General features: G+C 61.9%; 1 protein-coding gene across 4 annotated transcripts; it reads right to left on the bottom strand.

The window, feature by feature from the left end:
- Positions 1–1,242: 1,242 nt before the first annotated feature.
- On the bottom strand, positions 1,243–23,826 carry FBF1 (Fas binding factor 1). 4 transcript variants are annotated; one of them, XM_062175643.1, is made up of 31 exons: positions 23,706–23,821; positions 22,903–22,983; positions 22,628–22,712; positions 21,641–21,668; positions 20,396–20,437; positions 17,880–17,970; positions 17,265–17,328; positions 16,457–16,498; positions 15,473–15,611; positions 14,933–15,004; positions 14,300–14,419; positions 13,950–14,088; positions 13,681–13,814; positions 10,994–11,093; positions 10,065–10,514; positions 9,023–9,145; positions 8,426–8,508; positions 8,229–8,287; positions 7,512–7,655; positions 7,334–7,434; positions 7,009–7,215; positions 6,545–6,652; positions 6,333–6,472; positions 6,141–6,259; positions 5,196–5,318; positions 4,937–5,122; positions 4,478–4,654; positions 4,270–4,407; positions 4,039–4,156; positions 3,170–3,279; positions 1,243–2,221 (listed from the first exon to the last, which is right to left on the bottom strand). In XM_062175643.1, exons 3-31 carry the CDS (start codon positions 22,628–22,630, stop codon positions 2,138–2,140), a joined length of 3,444 nt encoding a protein of 1,147 aa, XP_062031627.1. In that variant the 5' UTR covers positions 22,631–22,712; positions 22,903–22,983; positions 23,706–23,821; the 3' UTR covers positions 1,243–2,137. The 4 variants fall into 4 exon arrangements, with proteins under 4 accessions (XP_062031627.1, XP_062031626.1, XP_062031628.1 ...); XM_062175642.1 differs by lacking the exon at positions 22,903–22,983 and having other exon boundaries at positions 23,706–23,826; XM_062175644.1 differs by lacking the exon at positions 23,706–23,821 and having other exon boundaries at positions 10,065–10,511; positions 22,903–23,360.
- Positions 23,827–24,811: the final 985 nt, after the last annotated feature.

Raw genomic sequence — 24,811 nt, 5'->3', positions numbered from 1 at the left:
GAGGCTTTAACCTACTACGCCACAGCACGGGCCCCCAAATAAGTTGATTTTAAAAGTCCAAGTTCTTTAACAAGACCTACAAAACCATCTCTCCCTGCTCCCTGAACTCTGGTTCCTTGAAGGCCAAGCTCCCCGTGTGTCTCCCTGCACCACCCTCCGTGAGCCCCCAGGTCCTCCAGTGACCAAGTGCCGGCTGCCTCCGTGACAACACGCCCATTGTGAGACCCCGCTCTTGGCACAGACCTGCTCAAGTGTGTGGCGAGGACCCAGTTCCAGGCTCCCCCGGGGTGCACGGTGCTTCCCATCAGCCTGAACGGAAGCAGCAGTGACCTGCGCCCCTCACGCCCGCACACCGTGCGCCCTGCTCCCCTAGGGGCTGAGGCCGACTGCCTGGGGCTTTGGGGTCGCCAGAGGGAACCCAATCGCGGGCCTTGCTCTCCATTGTCATCTGGGGCAAGTTACTCAGATCCGTGAGCCTGTTTCCCTCTTGGTCGCGCGCTTGTGCTGGCCGTTGGTGCTGAACGAAGTGCGTGTGGGCAGAGGAGCCTGGTCCTGACCAGTCTTCCAGGCTGGTTTTCGTGGGAATGCTGTTGGCCCCCGGGGGGCTCCATTCTCCAGCAAACAATGGAGAGCAGCCATTTCCAAGTGACGGGCCACTGCGGGTGTAAGCATCGTCACGAGGCGGGCCCCTGGCACAGATGCCAGTGCCCCGTCCCTGCCCGAGGGGGAGCCCCGCCCCCACTCCCAGTTCCGGCTTCCTGTTAGTGCAGCGGACGACGCCCCAAGTACCTGCGTCCCTGCCCATGTGAGGCTCTGATTAATTTCCCACTCCCAGCTTCTGTCTGGCCCAGCCCTGGCTGTTGCGGGCATTTGGGAAATAAACTCAGTGGATGAATCTCCCTTTCTCGCTCTGTCTCTCAAATATTAAAAAAAAAAAAAAAAAAGGAATCCAGGGCCCGGGGTTGTGACACAGAGGGTAAAGTCCAGGCCTGTGATGCTGGCATCCCATATGGCCGCCAGTTCGAGTCCTGACTGTTCCACTTCCAATCCAGCTCCCTACTAATGGCTTGGGGAAAGCAGCAGAAGATGGCCCAAGTGCTTGGCCCCTGCCACCCACGTGGGAGACCGAGATGAAGCTGCTGGCCATCTGGGGAGTGAGCCATCGGGTGGAAGGCTATCTCTCCGCCCCACCCCCACCTCTATAACTTTCAAATAAATAAACCTAAAAAAAGAATCCAGTCATTAAAAATGTATCAATTTAATGGATCCAAAACCTATGCCATAAGTCATTGGTGAGTACGACCCCTGTGGAAGCCGTTCGGACGAGCAGACAGACGGTGGCGCTGGGGCCGGCTCAGCCCCTCCTCCTGTGCACATGCGTGGTTTCCTCTCGGCTGGGAGGGAGAAACTGCTCCTGACCGAGGCTGCTTTAGGAGGTGACCGGGATCAGCTGAGTCAGTGTCCCGGGTCCTGCCCCTCCAGCTGGCCTGCACACCGCCCACACGTGGAGGACGGCAGAGGGGCAGGCGGCCGCCGCCTGGGGGAGCGCGGCTCCTCCAGTCCAGCCCTCCTGCCCCCGCTGCCCAGTGCCCACCAGAGCAGGGGGACTGCCACAGCGGCTTCGGCAGGTGAACAGCACAGAGAAGCCCCCACTCCTGTTCCCTCCCTGCCTCTGGTGGAGAGAAAAGACCAGGAAGACAGGTGAGCTGTGTCCGGCTGAGCTGGTCGGTAACGTGGGCAGTGCTGGGAGTGAGACGGGGACTTGGCACAATCCGAGTGCTGCACGCTGCGGGGCGGAACCTGCTGGCCACAGCGCCCTCCCCAGGAGGCCAGAGACCCTATCTCAGGCAGAGGGGGCAGAGGCTCTGGTGGTGTCCCTGAGAAAGGCCCGAGACCCTGCACGTGTCTGCCGTGGGGGAGAGGAGGGTCCCGGGAGCCGAGCGGGAGCCCGGGTGCGAGGGGTGCTCACTGCGCTCACAGCCGCCGTCCGCGCCGGGGAGCCGGGAGCCGTGGGGCAGGAGGGCAGGAGGGCCGGAGCTGTGAGCTGTGTCCTGACGCTCCGGGGCCGTGCCCACGGCGGCCCAGGAGGCGCTGTAAGGAGGCCCGGCGCCTCCTCCGTGGCGCCCCCGAGCGGCTGTCAGGCTGAGTGGGAGGTCAGGTTGTACGAGGCTTTCTTCAGGGTCTCCAGGAAGAACTGCTCGTTCTCCAGGAAGTCGCGGTCCTGAGGAGGTGGGGTGAGCGGTCGGGGGGTGGGTGGTCGACGGGGGGATGGGGGGGGTGGGGGAGGGACGAGCGGTCGGGGGATGAGTGGTCATGGGGGGATAAGCGTTCGGGGGGGAGTGGTCAGAGGGATGAGCGGTCGGGGGGACGGGTGGTCGATGGGGGGGACGAGCGGTCATGGGATGAGTGGTCATGGGGGGATAAGCGTTCGGGGGGGAGTGGTCAGAGGGATGAGCGGTCGGGGGACGGGTGGTCGACGGGGGGGGGAGGAGTGGTCGGGGGGGACGAGCGGTCATGGGGGGATGAGTGGTCATGGGGGGATAAGCGTTCGGGGGGCAGTGGTCAGAGGGATGAGCGGTCGGGGGACGGGTGGTCGATGGGGGGGACGAGCGGTCATGGGGGGATGAGTGGTCATGGGGGGATAAGCGTTCGGGGGCGGGGAGTGGTCAGAGGGATGAGCGGCCGGAGGGGGGGGATGAGCGGTCAGGCCTCTGTGAGCCGACAGAGCCAGGCCCCTGGACGCCGTGGAGCCAGCCCTCACCCGGGCAGCTCCTCCGCACTTGCCGCCCGGCTCTGGGGAGGTGTGGGTGAGGACCTGAAAGGGCCCAGCTCCGGGTGAGACCATGTGACTTCCTGTTAGCCTCAGTGCCTCGCCTGCAAACTGGACCAAGAATCTCTTCCCCTGTGGGCTGTGAGCACCAGGCCTCTGGGACCGAGCTCAGAGGCAACGCTCCTGTGTGACAGCTGTCACGGCTATCACAGGTGACGTGACCGCGTCGCACAGAGCCCGGCTGGGAGGAGGGGTCTCACTTGGCTCACTAAGCAATCTGCGTGAGGACTGCTCTTCCCCGGAGCTGGGGTCAGCCCTCTGCCGGGCCCAGTGTGCTCCCTGGCGCGTCGGCCTCGCGCTGGAGGGACTCTGGTCACTGTCACGTCGGCGGACACCCACCTGCTCGGCCGTGTATCTCAGCAGCACCAGCCTGGCGTAGAGCTGGGTGGGGTCCGGGCCAGCAGGGGGCTGGCTGCAGCCAGGGGTGACGGTGGCGGGAGCCACAAGAGCTGAAATGGCCAAGAAGGATGTCAGGGGCTGGTGTCACAGCTGCACCGGGGGCCACTCACACTCGCCAGTGCGTGCAAGCTGGACAAATGCTCGGGGCACCTGGCGCCAACTGAAAAGTCTCTGCAAAACGCTCCTGTCGGACAAATCCACTTCCGGAAACCATCCCAGGGAAAGATCGGGCGAGGGCAGACGTGCGGGGAGGAAGGTCCCACCCTGGCGCTGCTGACTGTGGGGACCATGGAGCCCGAGAATGGGACGGGCGCTGCTCAGCAGAGCACACAGGAAACATGTCCCACGTGTACCCGCTGGGGAAGAAACCAAATTATAAAGCCACTCGGGGCCAGCGCTGTGGCGCAGTGGCTTAAGCTGTTGCCCGTGATGCCAGCGCCTCATATGGGCACCGGTTCAAGTCCCGGCTGCTCCACTTCTGATTCAGCTCCCTGCTAATGGCCTGGGAAAACAGCAGAGGATGGCTCAGGTGTTTGGGCCCCTGTACCCACGTGGGAAATGCTGAAGGAGCTCCTGGCTCCTGGCTTTAGCCTGGCCCAGCCCCAGCCGTCAAGGGCATTTGGGGAGTGAGCCAGCAGATGGTCTCTGTTTCTCCTCTCTCTCTGTAACTCTGACTCTCAAATAAGTTCTTTTTAAAAAATTCTGTCTCTCCCTTTCTGTTGACTGCCCTTCAAATAAATAAGTCTTAAAATACACACATGTGACTTTACAGAGAGGTCCTGAGCTGCCCTTCCTCCCAGGCCACTTACCACTCGGGCCGGGGGCTGCTGGGCCCTGGGCCCCGGGGCTCAGCCTCGCAAGGCTGGAGGGGAGATCCTGCTGGATCCGGTCCAGCCGCAGCCTCTGCTGGGCCAGGTTCAGATGTTCCTGTCCCCGCCCCCAGAGAGGCGAGTCAGCCGTGGGGGTGGGCGCGGGGGCGGAGCCAGGGTGGGGCGGAGCCAGGGGCGGGGCGGGGGCGGGGCTGGGCCAGGCGGCCTTGCCTGGTGCATGCGCTGCTCTTGCTGCCACAACTGCTCCTGCTGCTGCTGCACCGCCTGCAGCCGGGCCTGCTGCGCCGACTGCACCTGCCGGGCCTCACGCAGCGCCCGCTCGCCCTCCTCATACTTGGCGGAGGCCACCTGCAGGAAGGCCGGGTCAGGGCTGGCGGGGGCGGGTGATGGCCGGGCCCCGGAGCCCCGCGGGCCACACCTGGCTCATGCTCTCCACCTCCTCGGCGCGCAGCTGGAGGCGCAGGGCTGCGGCCTTGACCTTCTCCTTCTCCAGCTGCAGCTCCTGCCGCTCCCGCTCCACAGCTGCCCGCGCGGCCGCCAGCTGCTCCTCCTTGGCCCGCAGCTCACTGGCCTTGATCTTCAGCTCCGCCTGCTCCTAAAGACGGCAGAATCTTTGCCGCCTCTCCTTCGGGGGCTGCACCAGGCCTGGGCGGGGCCCCGGGGCCTCCTTGGCCCACCCTGCCTCTGTGAGGTGTGGTAGGGTCGGGGGCAAGCTTGGGTGCTGCCCCCACAGCTGTCTGACCAGCAGCTTCCTGAGGCCCAAGGCCTGTGTCTGCACGGGGGGCCGGGTGTGGACCGTGCACAGCAAAGCGCCTAGCACATCGCCCCAGTCCTTGGATGCTCGTGCCCCCTCCCTCCTGCAGGCTCCAGGCCCTACCTTGGCCAGGCTGACGAGGCTGCCCTCCCGCTGGGTGTCGGCCTGCAGCGCCCGCTCCACCTCGCGCTCGGCCCGCTCCTTACTCAGCTTCTGCTGGGTGAAGAAATCCGCCCACTCGGCCGCCAGGCGCCGCTGCTCCTCGGCACACTTCCTCATGGTGGATTTCTGCTCCTCCAGCAGGGCGGTCTGTGCGTGGGGCAAGGGCGGAGCTGAGCGGCGCTGGGCGCCGGGGTCGGGCGGAGTGTGGGGCCGCGCTCACCTTGGCTCTGTCCAGCTCGCCCCTCTCCATGGCCATCTGCTGCACCATGACCTTCCTCTGCTCCTCCAGGGCGCGCTGCGTGGACTCCACCTTGGACTGCTCGGCACTCACTCGCCAGCGCTCCTGCAGGGCCCAGGCTGAGAGTGGCTCCCAGCCCGGGGACAGGCCTGGCTGCTCCCCAGCAGCTGTGCAAATGCACCCGAAGCCACAGACGCCTCCTTCCCCAAGACAAAACAAGGGCTACCTGCCAGGACCCAGCTCCCGCGGGTGGGCCTGAGGCGGCGCCGGGGGCGCCAGCCCAGCCCTCAGGTCTCCTGATCAGCAGCTCAGGAGGGCCACAGGACAGCAACCTCCGGACCCCGTCATTAGCTGCCACAGCGCTGTGCCTGCTGTCACCCACAGCCAAGGAGGCCAGGAACACAAGGGGGGCGCAGTGCTGTGCTGGGGACCTGGGGCCCACACAGCAGCACGGCAGCAGCACAATGGTGCCCGGCCTAGGCCGCAGCCAGCATGAGCACATCGAAGCTGCTTCGGCAGCTACCTGGCGTGGCGACGGGGTCTGCGTTACGTCCAGCAGTGGCTTCTCTGGCTAGTGGTCATTTTTATTTCTTACTACTTCCTGTATTTTGCTTTTTTGAATGAAATGTATCATAACCAAATATGAAGAAAGGACAGAGGGAGGCAGCAGGGCGTCCAGACGTGCCTGCTGTGGTGGAGGCCAGACTGGTGTTTGGTGGGCAAGGGCCACAGGTGTCAGCTGGGCAGCCTGAGCCCCATGGCCCAGGGCCTCGCGGTGGGGCCGTGGCCAGGTGGCTCCTGTGTGCTCAGCTGGGCGTGCCGAGACCATGCAGGGGCTGGGAAGAGGCGGGGATTCCGAGGCAACACTGGCCGTGGCCGTGGGATGGCTGCGGAGGTGTGAGAGGGGCCGTGCTGTGCTGGGCTCACCTGCTCCAGGAGCCGGCTCTGCTCGCTCAGGCGCGCCTCCATCTTCCCGATGACCTCCTGGAGTTGGCTGCGCTCCTCCTCCATGTCCCGCTGCTGCCGGCCCAGCTGCTCCTGCAGCGCTGGGGGCCCACAGGTGCTCAGTGCCCCACTCCCACTCAGGGAGCCCAGGTACTGTGCCGGGGGGGAGGGTACCTCGGAGCTGCTCGTCCCGCTGCCGGGCGCCCAGCTGCCGCTCCTGCGAGGCGGTGAGGTGCGAGGCCTCCACGCGGGAGGACAGCTCGCTCAGGCTGCTGGAGAACCTCTCCATCTGCTCGATGACGCCGTTCAGGGACCTGCAAGAGCAGCGGGTCACTGTGTGGGCCCTCGGCCCCGGCCCCGCGGGAGGCGGCCCCGGCGGCACGCACCGCGTGTGGGAGGTGGCACTGGTGACGGCGTCGATCTCCCGCTCCTTCAGCAGCCTCAGCCGCTGCAGCTGCTCCTCGTGGTCCTTGCGCATTTCCAGGATGGACATCCTGAGGGGGTGCACGGGGGAGCCAAGGGTCGCGTGGCAGCCCCCCATGGAAGGAACGTGCCTCGGAGCGGTTCCGGCTCCCAGGGCCTCGCCACCTCCTCCTCGGGGCCCCTGCCTCAGTTTCCCCATCTCATTTGTCTCGGCGCTTCAGCGCCACGTGCACCCAGCGATCCCTTCCCTTGTCCAGCACAGGAAAAGAACTGCACACCCTCAGGGGCCAGGCGGCTGTGAGCGCCCTGGATGGGCCATCCGAGGACGGGGCAAGCCTTTCCCAGGCTGGACGGCGTTGCCAGGGGAGGGGGGCGACCTGTGCCAGGAGTAGTCCCGGCCCCGCCCGTGCCGCCCCACAGCCCTCACCGCTGCAGCTCCCGGAGCCGCTCCACCTCCTGCTCCTTCTCCTGCATGGCGGCGGCCAGGCGCCGCTGGTGCTGGGCTGTGAGTTCAGCGCGGGCCTGCTCGGCCTCCTGGCGGTGCGACAGGAGCTGGGCTGACAGCTCCTCGCTCTCTCTCCGGAGCCGCTCCTCCCGCTGCTGGTAGGACGTCTCCAGCATCTTGACACGGCCTCTGCCAACAGAACGCCACCTGAAGGGCCTCTCCGGGCCCTCGGGGAGCATGGAGGCCAGGGAGCGGGGAGGCTGTGAGGTCGGGTAGCGGGGAGGCCGGGGAGCGGGGCCGTGCGCACCTGTGCGCGCTCTCGATGAGCTCCAGGTCTGCCTGGTGTCGCTGCTGCAGGCCCTCCAGCAGCAGCTTGTGCTGGGTCCGCTCCAGCTCCAGCTTCCGCACCTGGGAGAGCCGGGGTCCCTCACACCTGTGTCTCCTGGGGGAGCCTCCGCCCACTGCCCCTGCCTCGCTGCCCTCACCTGCGCCTCCAGCTCTGCCAGCCGGGCCTGGCTCTGCAGCAGCTCAGCCTGGAGCTGGGTGGGGCCGCCCTGAGCCACCAGGAGCTGCTGTTGGCATTCCGTGCCCGGGAGCAAGCTCCGGGCCAGGGGCTCTGGGAGCAGGGGCTGTGGGAAAGGCAGATAGGTGTGCCGGTCAGGAAGGGATGGGGTGCGGCTGGGCTCAGCTCCCGCCCAGCCCTGCCCCTGCACAAGGCCTTGGAGGGTCACGGTCGCTGCGGCTGAGTGGTCAGCAGTGCACTCCCCACAGGGTGGTCTCTGGCTTCCGAGACAAACAGCCAGGGCCCAGACGAGGCTCAGCTGTGACAAAAGCTTCCGTCAGGCCACATGTGACACGCACCTGGCTCCTGCAAGCTGCCCCTCACCCACCGTGTCCTGGGCCCAGGTGTCAGAGGTGACAGCCACGGTGGGGAAAGTTAGAGGAGCAGGGGAGGGGCCGGCAGGGTGGAGGGGGCTTTCCCGACGGATCGAGGACTCTGCCAGCGCCCAGCCCGCTCCTGACTGGGGCTGCCTGTCCAGGTCTGCCTGGGAGTAGTGTGAGATTAAAAGTCCCAGAAAGTGCTGGTGGGGGACACTGCGGGAGCTGGCCGATGTCACCCTGCACGTGGCCGACAAGGAAGCCAGGTCCAACAGCCGGCGCTGCCTCTGAGTGCAGGGTTGCTCCCTGGGCCCCAGACCCACCTGGACGGGCAGAGAGAGTCCTGTGGGCTCCTGGGAGTTCGGGAAAACACCCGCAGGCTCTGGAACAGCAGAGCAGGGAATGAGCAGGAGCCCTAAGGTGCCCAGTGTCACTCACCTGCAGGGGCCCCTGGACGGCTCATAGCGCCTCTTCCACCCCCGGGGCTACACCCCCAAACAAAACAGAAAACAAACCGTACCAGGGAGGCCTCCAGAGGCTGCTCCCCTTGTTGGGTCACCTGCTGGCAGGGCCGAGGCAGCCTGGCTCCGAGCCACAGGGGACCTGAGGACACAGGGAGAGGCGTGGTGAGCCATGGGGCTCTGTCGGGACGTGAAGAGGGGACCAGGAGAAAGGAGGCTCCAGGTGCAAGGTGCACAGGGAAAGCGGGCGCCCGCGGTTCACTAAGGGAAGGCGGGCGCCGGGGGTTTGCTAAGGGAAGGCGGGCGCCGGGAGTTCGCCGAGGGAAGGCGGGCGCCGGGAGTTCGCCGAGGGAAAGCGGGCGCCGGTGGTTCGCTGAGGGAAGGTGGGCGCTGGGGGTTCACTGAGGGAAGGCGGGCACCGGGGGTTCGCTGAGGGAAGGCGGGCACCGGGGGTTCGCTGAGGGAAGGTGGGCGCTGGGGGTTCACTGAGGGAAGGCGGGCGCCGGTGGTTCGCTAAGCCTGCAGGCCCCACTGCTGCCACAGGAGAGGGGGCCTGGCCCCGGACAGCTCTGTCATCAGTGGGCCTGGTACAGGGTGAACGCCACACACCCAGGCCGTGGCAGGGGCCCAGCACAGCCGCCCACTGTCACACTCACGCTGTGCCTCGGCTGTGCACGGACGCTGCTACATCAGGCTTGGCGGCTGGCGTTTCTTGTGCTGTTCCCAAGGTCCCGCCAGCAGCTCCTTGCTCAAACCCTCGAGTGCTGGGGGCAGCTTGGCTAGGAGAGTGAGTGTCTGGGTTAGGCGGGATGGAGATGGCCCTGGACGGGCTCCTGCCTGGATCCAGTTCCTGCCTTCCTCTGGTCCCACCACCTCGTCAGAGGCTACTGTCCTCCCAGCCTGAGCTCCTGGGATCTGTGGCGGCCCTTCCCTGCTGGCATGCACTGTGCTACAGAAAACAGACGCTGTCCAAGGCCTGAGCAGAGACGTCACGTACACTGGAGTTCATGCTCAGAGCCTCGTCGCTGTCCACTTGCTTCCCTCCGCACTAGGTTAGGCTCTCCCTGGTCGCCCCACACCCAGGGGCCCTCGGGACTCCTCTCTGGTCCCTCCTTCCCACCTCCCTTCACGGCTCCCGGGCAGCAGGGGACTCAGCCTCTTTTCTTCTGGTCTCAGCGTTCCCTTGGGCCTCAAGTCAAGGTCAAAGCTCCCTTCCTCACATCACATCCGTCCAGCACCGGGAGATGTCCTGGGGCTGTCACAAAACCACTTTCTCTGGACTCTCCAGCCTTGCCAGACCCTCTCTCTGCCTGCCTCAGTGGTCACACATGACCTGGCCCACTGGGTCCCCATCCCGTGGCTTCCCGCAGAGCTGCTTCTTGGCACTGTGTGTCCCCTAACACTCCAGGAGCTCAGGGGAACCTCCACTCACACCTCGGGTCGGCAGGCGCACGGGGCTGTCAGCCTGAGGGAGCTGCGGGCCTGCCTCCTGCCCAGCGTCAGGCCTCAGCACAGCACGGTTAAGTGTGCGTCTCAGCAGCCTTGTGACTGGTCCCTCGTGGCTGCATCTGGGCACAGCCAGGAGCGCTGGCGTCCCCCCGGGCATGGCCAGGATTCCTGGCCGAGGTGAGATGGGCAGGGCTCGCCTCAAGGCCCTACACAGTCCTCCCTCCACGACGCGGCAGCCCAAGCCCGCACCTGTCAGGAGGGAGATGAACGTCCATCCTCTCGGAGTGCCGGCCCCTGCCGGCCCCAGCTCGCTCCTCTTTAGCCAGGGCTTGAGACTTCTTCCGAGACAAGGCGTGGCTCAGCCAGTCCTCCTCCTCCTCGGATGCTCCCAGCCTGGAGGCCTGGCTGGCTTTGGCAGGGTACATGGTACGCTCGGCAGGGGGCTTTGCCCCCAAGGACGGCAGCCCAGCAGGGCCCGAGTGCTGCTTTGGAGTGGGCACTGGGGGGGCAGACAGCACAGAGCCTCCCTGTCGGGTCTCTCGGGGGGGAGAAGGGGGGAAAAGGTCCAAGTCATCGTCCTTGAGGCCCAACCAGTCGGCGCCTCCTTTCCTGCTGTGGACGGGGCTGGAAGCTGCTAGAGGGCTCTGTTTGGAGCTCGGTTCTCCCTTGGTGTTTGGGCTGCCTTCTGCTAAGAACCTACTTCAAGACAGAGAGGCAGGTGTGAGGCGGGGAGGCAGCCAGCCCCAACCCCCGAGCAGCCTTTCCCTCTGCGCTGGGGACTGCTGGGCCTGCGGCAAGGAGTCCGTGACGACTGAACTTCCTGTTGCAGGTAGGCGGGGCGTGCTGTCGGGACTGCCCCACAGGTGCAGAGAAGCCATCACGAAGGCCAGTGGTCTTGCCGGCCCTTACGGGGCCATCCCCAGGGAGGCTGAGCAACAACCCAGCCTTCCCACAAGAGGCGCCCACCTTCTCTTCCGAGGAAACCAGGAGGGGGGCCGGCAGGCCGGGGTGGAATCTGAGATCGGGCCCCTGGGAGCCATCTCAAGCCCTCTGGACTGGGCAGCCTCCCTCCCTCACAGAGCCTAGTGCCTCCTGCCCCGGGGCCTCCCACACAAGGCTGCAGGGTGCAATGGGTGCAGGCCACAGGTGTCTGCTTTCCCAGCGGCCAAGCTGCTTACCTGACCGACTGCCGACGGGACTGCCGGCCCTCTGTGGAGGCCACGGTGGGCTGGTAGGCACCAAAGGTGAGGTCCTCATCGCCCCAGGAATCTTCTCTGTCTGTGAATTAAGGAGCCTGTGACCATGATCGCGAGAGGGGGAAGTACAACCCGTGTGGCTGCAGCCCCCGTGTGAGACAGCGGAAGTGAAGCTGCTCTGCAGGAAGCAAGACCACCAGGACCAGCCCTGGCCTGGTCCCGGGACCCCTCAAGGCCAGGCCCAGTGACTGTCCGTGTTCTCAACAGGCGCCCCGGGCAGCGTTTCTCAAACCGCGAGCTGCTACCTGTGGCGGGGCCAAGAAGCCAGCTTAGAGAGTCACAGCTACTACACCAAGTGAACTTGGTAAGCTAGTCCCACGGTCATGTGTCACTCAACAAGGAGACATTCTGAGAAGCACACGGCTGGGGCCGGTGTCTGACACCCATCCCAGGTCAGGGAGCCCGGGTCCAAGTCCTGGCTCCGCTCTCGATACCAGCTTCCTGCCAGGCGCTCCCTAGGAGACAACAAATGCCTGCTCCAGTACCTGGGTCCCTGCGGCCAATGGGGGTGGGGGAGACCCGCATGGAGCTTTCTCTCTTTCCAATAAAAACGAAAATAAAAATTTACAAAAGAAATGCAGTTAGGGGATGTGGACACTGTGCAAACATCCTATGGTGTGCTTATCAGAGTACACCAGCGATATGTTCTGTGGGGCAGGGTGTGGATGGATTTCTTTTCTTTGCTTTTTTTTCTTTATTTTTATTTCTTTATTTTTTTTGACAGGCAGAGTGGACAGTGAGAGAGAGAGACAGAGAGAAAGGTCTTCCTTTGCCATTGGTTCACCCTCCAATGGCCGCTGTGGCCGGCGCACTGCGCTGATCCGATGGCAGGAGCCAGGTGCTTCTCCTGGTCTCCCATGGGGTGCAGGGCCCAAGCACTTGGGCCATCCTCCACTGCACTCCTGGGCCACAGCAGAGAGCTGGCCTGGAAGAGGGGCAACCGGGACAGAATCTGGTGCCCCTATCGGGACTAGAACCTGGGGTGCCAGTGCCGCTAGGTGGAGGATTAGCCTGTTGAGCCATGGCACAGGCCTTTTCTTTGCTTTTAATATATTTATTTGAAAGGCAGAGTGACAGAGAGAAAGTGAGAGTTCCCACCCACGGGGTCACTCTCCAAATGCCCCCAGTAGCCAGGGCTGGCCAGGCCAAAGCCGGGATCCTGAAGCTCCACCCAGCTCTCCCACGTGGGTGGCAGCTGGCTCCACCCTCTGTTGCCTCCCAGGGTGCACATGAGCAGGAAGCTGCCTCACAGCAGAGCTGGGGGTCAAACCAGGCATCCCATACGGGGTCTGGGCTGGCATCCCGCCTGCAGGCTGGCATCCAATATGGGCACTGGTTTGTGTCCTGGCTGCTCCACCTCCAATCCAGCTCTCTGCTATGGCCTGGGAAAGCAGCAGAAGATGGCCCAAGTCCTTGGGCCCCTGCACCCACATGGGGGACCTGGAAGAAGCTCCTGGCTCCTGGCTTCCAATGGGCCCTGCTCCAGCCACTGCAGCCATCTGAGGAGTGAACCAGCGGACAGAAGACCCAGAAGACCTGAAGACCTCTTTCTGTGTCTCTCCCTCTCTCTGTCTGTAACTCTGCCTCTCAAATACATACATAAAATTAAAAAAAAAAAAAAAAGAGAGAAGACAGGAGATGCAGGCTTCCTGAGTGGCACTGTAACTGCTGTGCCACACCTGCCTGTGGCAGAACCTCGTGCCACTCTGGCTGTTAGAAATGTGTATAACAAAGCCGGCGCCGCGGCTCACTAGGCTAATCCTCCGCCTTGCGGCGCCGGCACACCGGGTTCTAGTCCCGGTCGGGGCACCGATCCTGTCCCGGTTGCCCCTCTTCCAGGCCAGCTCTCTGCTGTGGACCGGGAGTGCAGTGGAGGATGGCCCAGGTCCTTGGGCTCTGCACCCCATGGGAGACCAGGAGAAGCGCCTGGCTCCTGCCATCGGATCAGCGCGGTGCGCCAGCCGCAGCGCGCTACCGCGGCGGCCATTGGAGGGTGAACCAGCGGCAAAAGGAAGACCTTTCTCTCTGTCTCTCTCTCACTGTCCACTCTGCCTGTCAAAAAAAAAAAAAAAAAAAAAAGAAATGTGTATAACAGGGGCTGGCGCCGTGGCTCACTTGGTTAATCCTCCGCCTGTGGCGCCGGCATCCCATATGGGCAAGGGTTCTAATCCTGGTTGCTCCTCTTCCAGTCCAGCTCTCTGCTGTGGCCCGGGAAGGCAGTGGAGGACGGCCCAGGTCCTTGGCCCTGCACCCGCATGGGAGACCAGGAGGAAGCACCTGGCTCCTGGCTTTGGATCGGCATAGCTCCAGCTGTGGCGGCCATTTGGGGGATGAACCAATGGAAGGAAGACCTTTCTCTCTGACTCTCTCTCACTGTCTATCTCTGTCAAATAATAATAATAATAATAATAATAATAATAATAATAAAAAGTGTATAACAGTGTGTGTGAGATGAGGTAAAGCTCATGTCTTACTACGAGCTATGCTGAAAACCTGGTGGAGCGCTCTCTCCTCCCCACCTGGCCCCACCCCGGGCCCCTCTTCCTCAGGGAGACCAAGCAGCCTTTCACAGCTCCCACGGGCCCACCATGGCCTCCTGGCTTCCTCACCCTGCGGCCTCTGGTACTTCTTGTCCAGCTTGAACTCCCTGTGCTCCCCGGTCCCCGGGCGAGTCAGGAGGCTGGCGGCTGTGCCTCGACCCAGCAGCTCATCCAGCTTGGAGCGAGCAGGGCGGGGCCCTCCCCTGCAGGACGAACACCAGGCAGGAGCTTGGGACTATGAAGGGCTCTCGGGGGCCCGCACCATCCCCACCCTTGTGTCTGCCCTGGACCTGAAGCAGCAGCCTGGCCAGGGACCCGCAGCTCCTAAGGGTCCTTACTGCTCTCCCATCTGCCTCTTCTCTGCCCTGGGGCTGTCTCCAAAGCCCAGAGCGGCCATGAGGTCGTCCCCCTCGTCAAACGGCAATTCTTCTTTCTTTCGGACGGGGGTGTCCCCGGGAGTCAGGGGGATGGAGGGGCCTAAAAGACAAAGCCCAGGGCCCAGGGCCCTCAGCTGTGACTGGAACGGACGGCAGGGGTGGTTTCTGCACGCGGGAGGGGCAGCAGCACCATGGCTGACCCCCTCGGCCCACGTCCCACCACCCGACCCCAGACCCATGGCCCCTGCCCCGGGAGGGTCTCGGCTGTGTGCCAGGCAGACTGTGCCTCGGGACGAGCAGCAAGCCCCCACCTTGCTCTCTGTGGGTGCTGGGGCCCTTGCCGGAAGCTGCTTTACTCTCTGTCCTGGGGGCCTTCTTGGCGGCTTCCTCCTCGTCGTGGGAGAGAAGTCCTGCCGTCGGGTCTTCCGAGTCTCCGGTCAGAAGGAAGGAGAGGTTGGACTGCAGCACATGGCTCCGTGGGGCCAGGCATCACCCGAGTCATCACATAAAGAAGCCACCTGGCGTCCGGAGGGTGGGCCCACGGAAGTGACTTGGCAAGGGGAGGGGGGCAGGCACCCTAGGCCTGCTCGGCTGCCCCAGCTCAGCCACGGCCTTCTGACTGCTGTGGCACCTTCTGGAGGTGTTTTCAGGGCATCGGAAGAGAAGGAAAACACCTGTGCGTTCATGAAGGGGAAGGACCTGTCCTGCGCTTTGTGAGACGTCCAGCTCAACGCCTGGCTTCAGGGTCCTCGTCCTAAACTCCCCAAACACCTTGGCCAGCACAACGTAACCGGCACCCCCAGCACCCATGGGAGCTAAACCCGGGCACCGGCTCTGCTTCCCCTCTGCTACACAGGGCGAGGAGGCCCCGGGAAGCAGTGAGCGTTACCCAGGCTACTTCTCTCTAACCACAGTGTCCCGCAGCTCCACAGGGGCTCCGGTACCTCCCGAGGAAAACCTCCCGTGCTGATGTCCAAAGCTGCTGCGAGCTGGCCTCCCGGTGGGAGCGGTGTCCCCTGCAGGAAGAACACAGCAGGCACACTGGTGGGCTGGGGCTCTCGGGACCCACACCACAGATGGGCCCTGAGATGGCATGCACTGCGTCTTGGGCAGCTTGTGGCCAGACACAGTGTGGGAGGGTCTACACCGCCCCAGTTCTCACCGGGGCCTCTGGCAGGGAAGTGTGTGAGGAGCCACCTCCTGCCCCTCACCACACATCACTGCAGAGACAGGGGCTGGCAGGTTACCAAACACTTTACTATTGTAGCTCAGAAAGCTTTTCCAGGAGGGGCCCATGCTAGAACTGGGGGACCGGAGCAGTTAAGAAAGGAGGAGAGGGCCCATGTGCCCCCACCACGCACACCCACAAATGCACAGAGCAGCCTGGCCTCTGTAGCCCAGGCCGGGACCCACAGGGTGTGCAAGCTCCCTTCTCAGCATCCCCAAGTATCCCCAGTAGCTTCAAGACACCCGTCCCCATTCACCTTTCTCACTAGCTGCCAACTTGTCCACAGGCTTGGGGTTGCCAGGAGACATTTCTTTCCCAGAACCCTTTGCAGTCCTGCCAGGGGCTGGGTGAGACTTCTTCAGACCCAAGAAGTCGGCATCCATTTGCTCCAGGTCCTGGAACACGGGCGGAGGCTGCACTCAGAGAGGGGCAGGGCTGCTGCCTGTACCCGGGAGCAGAGCTGAGAGCCAAGGACGCCGAGAACACGGCGACTCCAGAAAGAACACAGAAGCCAAGGCAGAGAGTGGGGCAGGGGCTCTGCGACGGTTCTGGAAGGACAGACGTCACCGCCCAACGAGGGAGCAGGCACCACCGCCTTAGAGCCCCACAGGGCTGCAGCCTCAGCCCAGGCTTCCCGGAGAAACGTGCGAAGCAGGAGGGCCAATAGCTGAGGGCAGAGGGTGCCGCTGCTGGCAGCGAGGCCGAGGGGCGCCCTGGGCCGCGCCACATGGGGGCTGGCCGAGGGGCGCCCTGGGCCGCGCCACACGGGGGCTGGCCGAGGGGCGCCCTGGGCCGCGCCACACGGGGGCTGTGATTCTGCTGAGCATCCGGCATTTATGTCCTATGATCCAGCGCAAAGATTAGCTCTGGGCTTCATCTGATGAGAAGACAGCTGGACCAGAGGGCACTTGGCAAGGAGCAGGCAGAGAAACAGAGAAAGGTCAGGGCAGACATTCGAACAGACAGTCTGGCCCCGGCCCTCGGTGGAGATGGGGAGGGACCAGTCAGATGGGTCCTCGGCTGCAGGGACCGCCTCGTCCCCGAAGGCCAGGAAAACCGGTTAGACCCAGAGGGGCAAGGGGAAAAGCTCCCGAGCAAGCTCCCATCTTGCACAAGGAAGCTCAGAGCCACAAACGGAAACAGAGACACGAGACAGTGTGCAGCCATGGAGTGAGATCGCAGTCCTCCCAGCCTCCACCCCAGCTCCCACAGCCCGAGGCTGTGTCTCTACCCTCCTTACCTGGAGCAAGGCCTCCGGGTCAGCATCTGAGACCTCCGAAACCTAACTCCACGGGAGGGTAAGGGCACAGGTCAGTCATGGACAGCAGTGCTCAGGGCTTGGTCCCCGGCACCCTGGTCCTGTGCGTGCAGACAGCCTGATGGGGCAGCGCTGTGCCAATGGGGCATCAACAGGAGGTGCCTTTGTGCCCCCTCAGGATTTGGCTGTTGTCTGAAGCCAAACCTGCCCTGGGACAAAGACCCAGAAAGTGCTGCCGCTTCCTGTCGCTCCCGCCTGGAGGAACACTGTCATCACAGAACCCGAATCAGGCCACTCTGTGCAACCAGAAGTCTCTGGGGTTTGGTACCCTGGGCTGACGGCGGCTCAAGCTCTACTTGCCAGCTCACGGTGCTGATGGGAGGAAGGGCGTGGCTTTGGCAGCCCTTGTGTTTTGCTTATTGGACCACATTGATAGGGATTTCTTTTTTGAAAATTATTTTCTTGTTTGAGAGAAAGAGAGCTCTGATTCTCTCCTCAAATGCCCACAACTGAGCCAAGACAAAGCTGGAAGCCAGGAACTCAGTCCAGGTCTCCCATGTGGGTGGAAGGGACCCAACTACTCGAGCCAGGACTGCTGCCTCCCAGGATCTGCACTGGCAGGAGACGGGGCAGAACCGGACCGGGCACTGTGTTGTGGGACCGCGGCTTGTTAACCTCTAGGCTTCAGCTCCTCTGTGAGCAGCCACACCCTCGGTGGCCACACCGACGCCATTGCTCCTCGCTATAAACAAGCAGGCTGCGTGCGGACTGGAGAACGGGCCAGGCTCACCTCGGCGTCAGCTTCTGCCAGGACTTCCCTGGGGCCAAAGACATCGTCGTCTCCCAGGAGGGACCTGCAAAAGCATAGCAGCGGTGCTGGGCGCCAGATGATTCTAGGGAGGGGTGGCCCAGAGTATAGGTGAACCTGGACAGGCCCCTTGGAGAGGACAGAGCAGCTGAAGTGAATGTCAAAGGCCACCATGCAGGGATTGCCAGTATTTTAAAGTAATACAGTCCCTTTAAAAATAGCTACAAACAGAACTGCTCCAGCCACAATGCAGGGGGAGGGTGGAGTGGTCACAGAGCTCCTCTGTGTGTCCCACCTGTCAGGAGAGACCCCCAAGGATGCACACAATTGGAAAATCACCCATCTAAGCCAAGCCTCTTGAGGACAAGGAAACCGAGGCTCAGGAATGGCCCAAGGCCACATCTAAGTGACAGCCCTAGGACCAGGAGCCAGGGCTTTGACCTTCGGTTCGTACCCCCGGACTTGTCAATACCAGGGCAGGGGTGAGGGGAGGGGGTGGAAACCACTGACATTCAATGGCACAGTCAAGCGGGAAGCCAAGAGCACGGGGGCTGGGAGGGGTCACGGGTGCCCAAGCCCGCCGGATCCGGTGCTTACTTTGCTCCAGTCTTTGAGGGCAGCCCCCGAGATGCACCCACGGCGTCTCTGGCATGCGAAGCTCGATTAACAGGCTTCTCAGGAAGCATCACTGGCAAAAAAAAAAAGACAACAGAAATGCCGTAACGCCGTCACTCAGCTGGGGAGGACGGCGAGTCCCCACCAGCTGTCTCCAACCTGAATCGGCGGCGGCAGATCTGCAAAGCAGAATTCAACCCTCAGTGCTGACCAGAGGCAACGGAGGAGCCCAACCCAACCACAGCCCACGCACACGCAGCGGGGACAAGGGCAGGCCGGGGTACACGGGCTTTGTGGGTTCTCTTTGCCATGTCGGGGAAACCGAGTCCTCCCATCCCTGCGGGACTGTGTGGTCCTGGAGCCCTGCACCTCAGTACAGCACCTGGTCACAAAGGAGGAGGGGCCAGTGTCCCACACGTAGCTCGGAATCCTTGTAACTTGGCAACAGAGACGAATAACCCGACCGAACGTGGGGAAAGGTTCTGGAGAGACATTTCTCCAACAAGTTATGCAAACGGCCAATAAACGTTAGGAAAGATGCTCACGCTTGTTAGCCATTAGGAAAACACCCACAAAAATCCCAATTGGATACCCACTCTACACTCACCAGGATGGCTATAACTAAAAGACGGGAGATAAGGGGCCGGAGTCATGGATGGGTTAGGTCGCTGTTGCAGACACGGGCGTCCTCTGCTCACAAGCCAGTGAGGGCAGCAGAACCTGGGCCCCTGCCACCCGCGAGAGAGACCAGGATGGAGCTCCTGGCTCCTGGCTTCAGTCTGGCCCAGACCTGGCTGTCGCAGGCCTTGGGGGAGCGAACCAGTGGACAGAAAAGCTCCCCGTCTCCCTACCTTCCTTTCTCTGTCACTCTGTCTTTCAAATAAATAAATCTTAAAAAAAAGATGGAAAATAAGTATTGGCGAGGATGTGGAAATACTGGACTTCTCTCGCATCGCTGGGGGAATGGAAAGTGGCACAGCTGGTATGAGAAAGTGTGGCAGCTCCTCACAACATCAAACAGAGCCGCCACGTGAGCCGGCAACTCCTCGGTCCATAGGCAGACGCACTGAAGGCGCCAGTCTACACAGAGACCTGTGCACGCATGTGCACAGCAGCACTGCTCCTCAGGCCAAAACGCGGAGGCAGCTCAGCTAAACCCCCGCCAGCTGATGGACGGGCGAACAAAACAGGGCCCACCCGCACACGGGGTATCATCCAGCTAAATGGGTACATGCTACAGGGCACCGAGTGAAGCCAGACGGAAGGGAGGCCAGCTGGGGCAGGAGTCCATCTCCTGTCGAATTCCAGGTGCTGGCAGAGGGGAGGGTGACTGCCTGGTCATGGGGATGAGGCCTCTGACAAGTGAAGACAATGTTCTGGAGTTAGGTAGTGGTGACTGCTGAACAACGTTATGAATATTTTTTTTTTTTTTTGGACAGGCAGAGTGGACAGTAGAGGGAGACAGAGAGAAAGGTCTTCCTTTTTGCCATTGGTTCACCCTCCAATGGCCGCCGCGGTAGGCGCGCTGCGGCCGGCGCACTGCGCTGTTCCGATGGCAGGAGCCAGGTGCTTCTCCTGGTCTCCCATGGGGTGCAGGGCCCAAGCACTTGGGCCATCCTCCACTGCACTCCCTGGTCACAGCAGAGAGCTGGCCTGGAAGAGGGGCAACCGGGACTAGAACCCGGTGTGCTGGCGCCGCAAGGCGGAGGATTAACCTACTGAGCCGCGGCGCCGGCCACGTTATGATTATTCTAAAAGCCCCTGCATCGCACACTCTATAAGAGTGAATTTTATAGTATGTGAATTATACCTCAATTAAAACAAAACTAAACCAGGGGCCAACGTCATAGCACAGCAGGGTAAGCGGCTGCTTGCAATGGTTGGAGTGCTGGTTCAAGTCCTGCAGCTGCTCTGCTTCCAATCCAGCTCCCTGCTAATGGCCTGGGAAGGCAGTAGAGGATGGCCCAAGTGCTTGGGCCCCTGCACCCACGTGGGAGACCTGGAAGAAGCTCCTGGCCCACTGCTGGCTGTCGCAGCCACCTGGGGAGTGAACTGGCAGATGGGAGATCTGTCTCCGACTCTCCTTCTCTTTGCTGTTCTGCCTTTCAAATACATAAATAAATACACCGGTTTTTTTTGTTTGTTTTTGTTTTTTTGACAGGCAGAGTGGACAGTGAGAGAGAGAGACAGAGAGAAAGGTCTTCCTTTTGCCATTGGTTCACCCTCCAATGGCCGCTGCAGCCAGCACATCGTGCTGATCCGAAGCCAGGAGCCAGGAGCTTCTCCTGGTCTCCCATGTGGGTGCAGGGCCCAAGGACTTGGGCCATCCTCCTCTGCACTCCCGGGCCACAGCGCCCTGACCGGGACTAGAACCCAGTGTCCGGCGCCGCAGGCGGAGGATTAGCCTATTGAGCCGCAGCGCCGGCCCTAAATACACCTTTTCAAGAATAAAACAATACAAAACCTAACCTGGGGAACTGTGGGAGAGCGGCACTTACTGTCATCCCCCAGAAGGTCACTGAGGACATCATCAATGGAGCCTGGAACAGAAGGGGGACACGGTAACTTCAGGAGGAAAGAAAAGTGACCCTGAACACATCCCAGCCTCGGATCGACCCCAGGGCCTCAGCTGCCTCAGATGCCGGGAACTCGGGCCGAGCTCTCCCTCCACCGGCCGCAGACGCAGGGCCTTGTGGAAACACCCGAGGCAGACATCCGAAGTGACCCTTTTAGAGAGCGACGACAGGACAGGTTTCCTTCCTGCCTGCCTCCCCCGACAGACTTGCACAGAATCAGCCCTTCAGACTCAACGACGCCCGTGTGATTGTCTGGGAAAAGCAGCCAAGATCTCTTTCATGCCGTGGCCTCCTCGCACCCTTCCAGCTGAGCCCCCGGTGTAAGCTGGTGCACTGCCTCCCCCCCCCCCCCCATGGAGGAGGCGCAGCCCCAAGCACAGAGCCGAGTCAGTCCTCCCGTCCAGCCGCAGTGCCTGCACTGCCCTGCGTCCCACCCACGTCCAGAGCCCAGTGGGGATATTCTTCTAGAACCCCACCTCATTTATTTCTCAATTCTTCTGAAGGACCAATGAGGCAGCACATGGGGGGACCCTAGGAAGATAAGGCTGCCTGGGGAATTCTGGGAAAACCAGCAAGACTTGTACCCAGCACTTTAAACACAGGCGTGGATAAACTACTTTTGGACCCAATGTTGGGGGGGTAAGTATATGTGAAGGTACTTCAGAAAGGTGTGGAGGAGCAGGCCTTGTGCCACTTGGGACACCCCCTCCCATACTGGGACACCCCTCCCATACTGGGATGTCTGGGGTTGACTTCCTCCTCTGCTTCGGGTCCAGCAGCTGCGAGTGCACCGGGGAGGCAGCAGGTGGTGGTCCAAGTCCTCGGGTCCCCGCCTCCTCCCTCCAGCCCCACTGTGAGAGACAGGGATGGAGCTCCTGGCTCCTGGCTTCGGCCTGGCCCAGCCCGTACTGTCGGGGGCATCTGTGGAGTGAACCAGAGGACAGAAGGTGGGACTCCCTTCTATACCCCTGACCCCGTGTCACTCTGTCTTTCAAACAAATCTTTTAAAAAAGTTTGTGGAAAGTGGAATTTATTAAAACATAAGCTTATGTCGGTGCAAAAAAATTCTGGAGTCCATGTATAGTTTTTCATAAGCATCCCCCATGCACTTTTTGAAGAACCTTCATCATATTTGGGTCAAGGCTGTCTTTCCCTCCCTCCACTTACCTTTCAATCCTTTCTTGGCTTTTGGTGCCTAAAACGGGACAAGCAAATCACATTAACAAATTCAAACAGGGAACATGTGTTCAAACTGGAAATGGACAGTATGTGGTTTTGCCTTTTGCCAAGTCACCAGGAGCGCCAGTGGCATTTAGAGACAGGAGATCTTTATGCTCTCGCTATTCAGAGCAGGGGGACAGTCCCCACCGGGTGGCAGCGTGCCTGTGTGTGGGCAGAAATCTCTCCGCCTCCCTGATTCCCAGAGGCCTCACTCCCAGCGAGGGCACCGTGTGCCAGGAAGCCTTTTCTTCCACTCCCAAGTCCTTGGTTCCTGATGCCCGCGATGGAAAACTCTTCTAGCTGGACATTCAGACGCCTGGGAGAATGCTTGCGCAGGGCTTATCCATGCTCCTGCCTTCACTCCTCTCCAGAGTTAAGGAAGAAGAGTTAGCCTACGTGTGTGAAAGGGGCCCTGCATTTTACACAAAAGTCCTGCCCCTACCCTGATGACTTCCGGGGTGGTCCCAGCCTCCCCCCATGAGACTCCTCTCTGCCCAGCCTAACAACACTCGGTGTCCAGGAGTCAGAGTACGCAGAGAAAGCCTGGGCAGAAGTGGAGCCCACGCCCCGACCCGCCATCTGGATCAGACTGGGCACTGTGTCAGAGGCGCCGTGCACTCCCATGGGAGCACGGCCGCACTAAACCTTGCCGCCTTGCTTCCTGCTGCTCTCTCACATCTGAGCTCTCCCAGGAAGACAAGAACCTCTGCTCCCAACACCTCCACTAGCAGGACCACATCCTGATGGTGGCCGTGCGGTCCCCAGAGCAGTTCCCGCAGGCAGGATCTTCCGGTCATAGATGTTCTGGCCGGGAGGGTTTGCCTGTGACTTCTACACGCTCCCGGGCACCCATGAAGCTTCGCGGGGGACGCTGGCACACTCCGCAGTGGGGCAGTGTCCACGTTTCCACAGCTTACCCTGCATCCCACCTACCATCTCAAGGCTCTGGGGGCTGCCTGCAGCTCCTCGTAGCAACGTAGTGCTCACTTGAAGTCTGCCCACATCAGGCTCATCCTCCCTGATGAAGAAAATTAAAGTGTTTGCTCAAAAATGATGTGGATTTAGACGCAACAGGGTAAGCTGCTGTGATGCTGGCAACCCACGTGGGCGCCAGTTCAAGTCCCAGCAGCTCTACTTCCAATCCAGCTCTTGCTATGGCCTAGGAAAGCAGGGGAAGATGGCCCCAATCTTTGGGCCCCTGTACCCACACGGGAGACCTGGATGAAGCTCCTGGCTCCTAGATTCCACCAGGCCTAGCCCGGGTCATTGCAGCCATCTGGGGAGTGAACCTGCGGATGGAAGAGCTCTTTTTCTGTAACTCTGCCTTTCAAATAAGTATCTCTTAGCTATATCTAGCTTTAGGGGCTGTGCCACAGTGGGTTAAGCCACAGTCTGCAGTGCCCGCATCCCATATGGGCACTGGTGCAAGTCCTGGCAGCTCCTCTTCCGATCCAGCTCCCTGGTAATGTGCCTGGGAAAGCAGCAAAAGATGGCTTGGTTCCCTGCACCCACTTGGGAGACCCGGAAGAAGCTCCTGGCTTCGGCCTGGCCCAGCCCTGGCCACTGCTGCCATTTGGGGGAGTGAGCCAGCGGATGGAAGATCTCTCTTTCTGCTTCTATCTGTCGCTGTGTAACTCTGCCTTTCAAATGCATACATAATTTTAAGAAAAATTACAGAAAAGTGATGTGGCTCTACCAGTGCGTGCGCCCAGGGGTCATCAGAGCCTCACTCTAACAAACCCGTGAGAAGCGAAGCGGCTGGATGAGACCGGGCTCTCGCTGGCTTCCCCACCCCTGGAATAAAGCACACGGCCGTCACCTTCTAGGCTGAGTGCTAAGGGGGAGGCGCCCACTTCAGGAAGGAGGCGGCCGCCTGCCTGGCGCTGGGGTCAAATCCCCCACCCGGGCGACAGCCGGGGCGACACCGTGGGCTCTCACGGGCCGGGAGGATCCCCCTACACACGGGCTCCTCCAGAGAGCGGCCTCCCCTGCCCTCGTCGCCAAAACCCACCTCGGCGAGCCCGAGGGAAGCGGCCGCAGGGGCCTCCCTCCGCTTGGTGCCGGCCTGTCCCGGTGGAGACGAAGTTCCCCTGGGTGACCCTCGAGCCCGCTCTGCAATGGCAGCTCCCCCTCCACGCGTCCAAACGCGCGCCCGCCGCCCCCTCTGGGTCCCCACCCTGCCTCCCACGCCGCGGGGACTCGCGCCAGAGGCCCACAGGGCAGTACCGCCTCTACTCAGCTCCGAGCCGGCCCCAAGCCGGGGCCCTTCCAGTCCCGCCTTCCGTCCCAGACTCCGCGCCCCTCCCCACGCCCACCCCGCCCCGGCCCCCGAGACCCCCGTTACGCGCCATTGCCCTCGGAGGCGAGGCCGCGGGGGCCCGTCCCGGCCATAGCGGCGGGTCCCAGCTCCACTCGGCCGGCCCCCCGGGGCCACACCTCCCGCTTCCGGGCCCCGCGGTCGTCCGGCATCCCTGAAAGGTGAGCGCGAGGCATCCTGGGAGTTGTAGTCAGGTACTCCACCATCTGCCGGAGCCAAAAAGCAGGTCCCGCCAGAAGGAACTACATTTCCCAGGGTGCTTCGCAGCGGCCGTTATTGGGGCCGGGCCTGAGTCCCCGGCTGGGAGGAGCGTTGCTAGGAGCTATCTCAACGCCACCAGGGACGAGGACTCTGGACTGAGAGGCTCCCGCTGCACTGCAGGGCACTGGGCTGAAGATGGAACTCTTAAAAAAAAAAAAAAAATTTTTTTTTTAGAGGGGCCGCCGCCTGCAGCTCCAGCATCCCGTATGGGCATTGGTTCGAGTCCCGGCTGCTCCACTTCCGATCCAGCTCTCTGCTATGGCCTGGGAAAGCAGTAGAAGATGGCCCAACTCCTTGGGCCCCTGCTCCCTTGTGGGAGACCCAGAGGAAGCCCCTGGCTTTGGATCAGCTCGGCTCTGGCCCCTGCACTCATCTGGGGAGTGAACCAGCAGAATGGAAGACCTCTCTGTAACTCTTTCAAGTAAATAAATATAAAACATTTCTAGAATTATTTTTTACTTGCAAGGTGGAGAGGGGCCTTCTATCCGTTGGCTCACACCCCAAGTGTCGGGATAGCTGGACGGCGGGAGCCAGGGACT

This window comes from Lepus europaeus, chromosome 18 (assembly GCF_033115175.1).
Source record: "Lepus europaeus isolate LE1 chromosome 18, mLepTim1.pri, whole genome shotgun sequence".
NCBI lineage: Eukaryota > Metazoa > Chordata > Mammalia > Lagomorpha > Leporidae > Lepus > Lepus europaeus.
Note: the sequence above shows the minus strand (reverse complement) of the source record. Positions and strands in the feature narration are given on the sequence as shown.

Bases quoted from the DNA above. Each gene is read 5' to 3' on its own strand.
- FBF1 (XM_062175642.1), bottom strand. The intron at 4,157-4,269 runs GCAAGGCCGCCT...GGGCGGGGACAG, and splicing joins AAGAGCAGCGCATGCACCAG to GAACATCTGAACCTGGCCCA. The intron at 2,222-3,169 runs GTGGGTGTCCGC...CCACCTCCTCAG, and splicing joins TGAGATACACGGCCGAGCAG to GACCGCGACTTCCTGGAGAA.